The following is a 6848-nucleotide window of genomic DNA, read 5'->3' as shown; positions in this document are numbered from 1 at the left end:
CAGATAAAGCAACCTCGAGAGTGGCAGCCTGTGCAATACGAGGCTGTTAAAGGGTTAAAGCAGTGGGGGAAGGGAGGATTCATAATACCTTTGCCATGTCCCTTCTTGAAGTGACGGCAGAGCCTTATACACTCACACTGCATGACTGGAAGTCATTGCTTTGTATGGTACTAACTCTGACACAGTTTATGATGGGGTTATCTGATTTTTGTGAGCTACCTGTAGTGGCCTTGATTGAAAACCTTAATTGGGGAATTGCTGTTAACTATGAGCAGTTGGCTGGAGAAAATAGTTGTGCTGATTCTGTGACCCAGGCAAGGTATCCCAGGGACAACTATTTGCAGATGAAGGAGATGGCTATTAAGGCAGTCAGGATGGGGGAGTCTGGGCGAGCCTCTAGCGAGTCACTCGCCACAGTCTTGCAGGGTCCTAAAGAGTCATGTACTAACTTTATTGATCGGCTTCAGAATATTTTGCAACAAGTCGAGCATGAGGAAGCTCAAGGGTTGCTTTTTTAAACAACCAGCTATGATAATGCCAATGAAAATTGTAAATGGCAACTTTCACAATCACAACGCCAACATGTGTCAAAATGATTATAACGCAGAACTCACAGCTGACTGTAACTCTCAGGTTGTGCTCTGCAATGCAGCATAACACATTTTTTTGCTTCTCTAATCTCTTCTGTAGAATAGTACACACTCTTAACTTGCTTAGTAAATTAGGCTGCTAGCTTGCTAAAAAAAGTAATACCACAAATACTATTCTTTTTTTTTCTTTTTTTTTTTTCTGGCTTCTTAACAGATGTTGATTCTGTCCGTCATATCTTGCTACAGAACCGAGTTGCTATTAAATTTTAGTATTAAAACAGGGACACGAGTGTGAAGACTTTGATAGGATGTGCTATGTGAATCTGAGTGACCACTCTGAATCAATCCACAAAAGCATACAAAACTTAAAAGCCTTAAACAAAAATCTGCAGCAGAGCCAGGGGCGGGATGCCGTTGGTCTCTTCTCGTGGCTGGGAAACTTTGGGCCATGACTCAAAAGTATTACAGGATTTATTATAATTATCTTTAACCACCTTATTGATGTTTGCCTTACAACTCCCATACCTTTTTTTCCTGTATTCAGTGTTTAGTTGATTGTAACATAAATCAGGTCATGGTCACCCAGCTACACACACCCTTTGCCTCTTTGGAATTAACAAGCAAAAAAGAGGAGGATAGAGAATGTCTGGAGAGAGATATAGGAGAGGAAGCTGGAGAATATTTGACCTAACAAGAGATGAGAGAACAGCTGGGTATTGTGAAGGAGAGTAGGAAAGATTCAGCGGTTCTTCTCTTATCCAGAGTAACAGCAAGGAAAGCATTAAAGAGTTAAATCACCTTGTCTGGTAGGCAGTTAAGAATGTGAGTCAAATTTGCCACTATGACATACAAAACAGAGCAACTATTGGCTTTTGTTGTTGGCTCAAGGACATGGCTGTGAGGATTTTGATGGTACATGCTGTGTGGATTTTAGGCGCCCCACTGCAGCAACATGTTATCAAAATCTGAGGAAATGTCAGCCTTTTTGGCATCCATTCACTCAATGTGCAGTATTGTTTGTTTGCTATTGCCTTGGTTGCTGTCATGTTTGCAAGGGCCCCGCAGAACACGGCAAACCTGGTACTAGCTGTTCAAAAACAAAAAGAGGGAATTGTAGAATTGTACAGAACAGAGACAGTGGTTTGTTTTGACATAGATAAAGTGCAGCTTTGGCCTTGCTTTGACAATGTGCAGCTGAAATCCTGCAGCAAAGAGTTAAATAACTTTGAGGGAGTATGAGAAGAAACTAGGATGAGACAGAACAAAGGAGGAATGTGATGTCACCTGTAGAAGATAAGGAATCAGCACGAACAGTAGAGAGTAGCCTGTAGTGAACATCGTTAAGGAATGTGTTGTATGAATTTGTCTGATCACTCAAAAAGCATAGCTCAGAAATTAGCAGCACTGCGCAAGAATATGAAGCATGTTACTGAAGGACATGATCCTTTTTCTGACTGGCTTTCAAGCCTTGGGTTAGGGGGCTGGTTACAAACCATAATCAAAGGAGCATTGATGGTATTGACAGTATTGTTGGTTGTAGTATTATGTGTTCCTTGTTTGTTTCAACGCTTACAAGGAGTGATGAGTAACTTGATCGAATGCATGTTTAAAACAAACGGGATTTGGATTGCTCAAAAACAAGAAGGGGGAGATGTAGGAGGGGGCCTGGAAATCAGGACCATAAGTAACAATCAGTTAGCTGAAAGGAACGTGCTCCAGCTTGTAGGCCACAAACCCTGGGAGGATAAGGAGGGTGAATAGATGACAACCAACAAGATGAGTCAGGCCGAGAAAAGGTAAGGAGATGAGGAACAGATGGAGCCAGGGAGAAGTAACACTTTGTTGTTAATTGATGAGTGTAAAAACTTACTTAAAGTGTCCTTTGTTTGTAGTTAACCAAACAGGGATTGCCTAGTATGTAATGCTTAGCTTAAGGAACCAATCTGTTTAAAGCACGCGGCCTCTGGTAACATATATAAACTCATGATTGTATACAATAAATCAACATTTGCTTGCATCAAGCAGTGTCCTGTCTCTCCATCGCAGCACCCTTGCACCTCTCAGGGTGTTGGTGTGTAGATGAATTGGGAACAATGGAGTAATTTGGCCCTTGGAGAAACTGTCAGGGGAATGGTCTTTATGTTTCAGTCCTGGTTTCTCAAAATCCATGTATTTTTTAATTGGCAATAAATTAAATTGAATTTTAATATGACACATTTTGGCCATGACCCATGAACATTGCTGGTATAATTTCTGCTTTTTTCCTGTTGAGTCAGGGGAGCGGATGAGCAGCTGCGGGGCTGGCTGGGTGCTGGCCATGGTTAACCCTCCACAGGACCACATCAGGACTGCTGAGCCCACAATGGGGCTCCCCCGCACAAGAAAGACCCTGCCAGAATGGGGCAAGTCCTGCAGAAGCCAGAAGGATGGTTGGGACCTGGATCATGTTATGGACAAGGAGAGGCTGAGAAACTGGGTTTTATTTGAGATAACATCGAGAGTGAAAGACTGGACCCAGGCCAGTTGGTGGGATCTCCGTCAGTGGTTTACTTCACTATTTGTCAAAGCAAAGCCGTGAGGACATGATCTATTTGGAGATGTCTGACCACAGCCTTGGCTGAGTGGCCAACTGTGGCAAGAGCTATGGGACTTGTGTGTAACCAGTGACAGTAGGAAAGTGGCTCCATTTACATTTAGAGTTGCAATGGAGTTGGGTATCACTGAGCCACTAAGGATGACAGAGCTGACCATGCAGCAAATGTTCCTCGTAGCGACTGGGGTGTACAACAAGCAAAGGAAACGACTGATGCTTAGGACATCTTGGGGCACCTGGGGCAGCTTCCCCTGGGTATCCAGGGAACATGGCACTGAGCAGAGCCCTGTGTCCTGTGGATAACTGGCTAGCTGAAAAGGGTCACATAGACATAGTCCAGCTGGCTGGACAAAAATGCACATCGCTCTCAGCTTATCTGAAGTAAAGCAAAATACACTGTCTTTGGCTGTCCTTGTTACACAATAACAGGAAGATTTTGGTGGGAAAAGAATGTTGCAGGTGGGAACAGATAACTACAGAAGAGAAACTAGGGGCGGACTTGGTATTTAGGCAACTAACCAATAATGAGCTTAACTTTTGTAATGTGTATGAGCTAATTATAAGAAGGCATAAAAGGTGACTGTAAGAGACAATAAACGAAGTCTGCTGATCACTCATATTGAGTGACTGTGTCTTCCCTCCGTTGTGACAGTGTCCCACCCGATCACTGCCTTGCTTCCTTCACCGTGACCCAAGGATTTGCACCAGGACACCCTGCCGTGTGCCCCGACCCTGTTATTTGCCCCAACTTTGCACACTCACACAGCTGAGCTCTACACTGGTGCTTTACTCTCCTGGGAAGTTGATAGATGTCTCCACTACACAAGCCCCTTAAATTACAGAGATGTGACACAGGAGTCCAGTTGAGCCATCCTGGATGCAAACGTACAAAAGCCAGGCTGGTCAGGCAGGCTGGGTTCATGCTATTGAGAAAGTGGAGTGCATGCAAACATTCTAGGAGAAACACAATTGTGACATTAAAAGCGCTAAATGCACAGGATGTTCCAGAGATGACCAGGAAATGCCTTGTGAGGAGATTCAGGCAGTTCAGTGCTGCTGAGAGACACCTGACTGCATCAGCTTCTTCAGTGCGTCCTTCAGCTCCTGGTTCCTCATGCTGTAGATGAGGGGGTTCACTGCTGGAGGCACCACCGAGTACAGAACTGCCACCACCAGGTCCAGGGATGGGGAGGAGATGGAGCGGGGTTTCAGGTAGGCAGACGTGGCAGTGCTGACAAAGAGGGAGACCACGGCCAGGTGAGGGAGGCACGTGGAAAAGGCTTTGTGCCGTCCCTGCTCAGAGGGGATCCTCAGCACAGCCCTGAAGATCTGCACATAGGACAGAACAATGAAAACAAAACAGCCAAAGAATAAAGAGGCACCAGACACAATAAGCCCCACTTCCCTGAGGTAGGTGTGTGAGCAGGAGAGCTTGAGGATCTGTGGGATTTCACAGAAGACCTGTCCCAGGGCATTGCCTTGGCAGAGCGGCAGTGACAGTGTATTGGCCGTGTGCAGCGCAGCATGGAGAAACCCACTGGCCCAGGCAGCTGCTGCCATGTGGACACAAGCTCTGCTGCCCAGCAGGGTCCCGTAGTGCAGGGGCTGGCAGATGGCCACGTAGCGGTCATAGGCCATGACGGTGAGGAGAGAACACTCTGCTGAAAGGAAAAAGACAATCAGGAAGAGCTGTGCAGCACATCCTGAGTAGGAGATGTCCCTGGTGTCCCAGAGGGAGTTGGCCATGGCTTTGGGGACAGTGGTGGAGATGGAGCCTAGGTCGAGGAGGGAGAGGTTGAGGAGGAACAAGTACATGGGTGTGCGCAGGTGGTGGTCGCAGACTATGGTGGTGATGATGAGGCCATTGGCCATGAGGGCAGCCAGGTAGATGCCCAGGGAGAGCCAGAAGTGCAAGAGCTGCAGCTCCCGCGTGTCTGCCAATGCCAGGAGGAGGAACTGGGTGATGGAGCTGCTGTTGGACATGTGCTGCCTCTGGGCATATGGTCCTGTCACAGGAGAAAAAGACAGTGATAATTTAGGGGAGACTTCTGCAAGCAAAATCAAAGCCATTTCCCACAGACCATCCCCCCGTCACACACAGACATCCCTCTCTTTTCTCGGAGACCTTCCTGCAGCTGTGTGGCTGCAGCCCTGCTTGGTGCTGGCCGTGTGGGTGATGAAGAGCAGGGCATCTGCCCACGGGCTCCTGACCAGCCAGCCCCACTCTGCAGCAGTGGGTGGGGGCAGGGACCAGTCCTGGTGTTTAACTTTGTCCTCTGAAACCAGTGCCAACGCAGAAGGGCTGGTCAGCGTCTGCAGCGCCAGTGCTAAGGAACGGGAAGGGTGAAGGCATTGTAAGAGAGCTTTAGTTTTTTTCACAGCTCCCCCCCATCTCTCCTGTTGAGTATTTTCACATGTCAGAAAAGCAGAGCATTTTTGCTGCCCTCCGGGGGAACAGAGCGAGATCTGTGAGGCAAGAGGATTGCCTGTGGGTGAGTGCCCAGTGAGGGGAGGTGGTCTGTCCTTCTGGTTCCCAGGCAACCTGGTACCAAGTGTCCCCGAGCCCGTGGGTGCAAAGGCTTTGCTTCAGAGCAGAGACATGGCCTGGGCAAAGGAGAGCTGAGTCTTGAGCCCTCGGACTGTGCAATGAAGTGCTGAAATGGGCTCTGCAGGGCTTACTGAAGCACTGAAGACATCCTCCCTGCCCCTGCCTGCAGAACCACCAGACACACACATGCACACACGCTCCTTTAGGAGTACTTGGATCCTTTGCTGCAGTCTTCCTGGTGTCCTGTCAAGTAATGGGTTAACAAAAGTTGATACTCCTGCAGAAAACTTTTTCTAGTAAGAGAATTGCCACTGCTGGAAATAAGCGTGTCCCCCCAGGAGAGGCAAGGCCCATGAGGGATTGCCTCATCCTGCTGCCCAGCAGGTTCCCCTGCAGCCCCAGGGACAGCTGGAGGGAGCCCAGAGGGGCAGAGGAGGGAGGCAGGGAGAGCTCAAAAGCAGCCCTTGGTGGGGGGCTGCTGAGAGCTCCCTGCTGGAGAAATCTGCAGAGCCCTGGAGCCGGTAAGTGTGTGGCTGCAGGGCAATGCCTCTGCAGTTCCTAGCCGGGTCTGCAGCAGCTGGGGCCCCCCCAGCCTGTGGGACCGTGTGGGAGCCTTTTGCTGTGGAGGAGGCCAGTGTGCTGCAGAGCAGGGCTTCCCTGCTGCAGCGTGGGAGGGCCAGGGCATGTGGGCTGCCTTGTGCCAGGGCCGGCTGCAGGGCTGTGAAGGTGGCTGTGCAGGCAGGGGTGCCCAGGGCTGTCCTTGCCAGCAGGGTCCCTGCAGCCCAGGGGGCTGTGTGCTGGGGCAGGGGCTCTGCCGCCTGCCAGGGGCAGCTCTCAGCCTGCTGGGGGCTCCCGTGCGGCTGTGGCGAAAAACTGTGGGTTCAAGGAATGACCCCCACACAAGGAAGTGCTTATCTCTTAATAAGAGGCTGTTGTGTGCTTCAGGGCTGCTCACAGCTTCCGCTCACTGCCAGAATATTTTCCATTGGTGGTTTCAAAAAGAAGTGCAAAGCAAGGTTAGTATAAAGGTAAAGTACTTTTTTGAGTCTCTGTTTTTAGTTTTTTACTCTATGGGAATGCGATGGAATACATGATAAAGGAGTTCTTAATAAGGACA

The 6848-nt window shown here is 48.8% G+C and overlaps 1 protein-coding gene across 1 annotated transcript; it reads right to left on the bottom strand.

Moving 5' to 3' along the window:
* Nucleotides 1-4230: 4230 nt before the first annotated feature.
* Nucleotides 4231-5220, bottom strand: LOC129734498 (olfactory receptor 14C36-like). Its single transcript, XM_055698059.1, has one exon. It carries the CDS (start codon nt 5164-5166, stop codon nt 4231-4233), a length of 936 nt encoding a protein of 311 aa, XP_055554034.1. The 5' UTR covers nt 5167-5220.
* Nucleotides 5221-6848: the final 1628 nt, after the last annotated feature.

This window comes from Falco cherrug, chromosome W (assembly GCF_023634085.1).
Source record: "Falco cherrug isolate bFalChe1 chromosome W, bFalChe1.pri, whole genome shotgun sequence".
Taxonomy (NCBI): Eukaryota; Metazoa; Chordata; class Aves; order Falconiformes; family Falconidae; genus Falco; species Falco cherrug.
The sequence above is the reverse complement of the archived record's forward strand: the minus strand, read 5'-3'. Positions and strand labels throughout refer to the sequence as shown.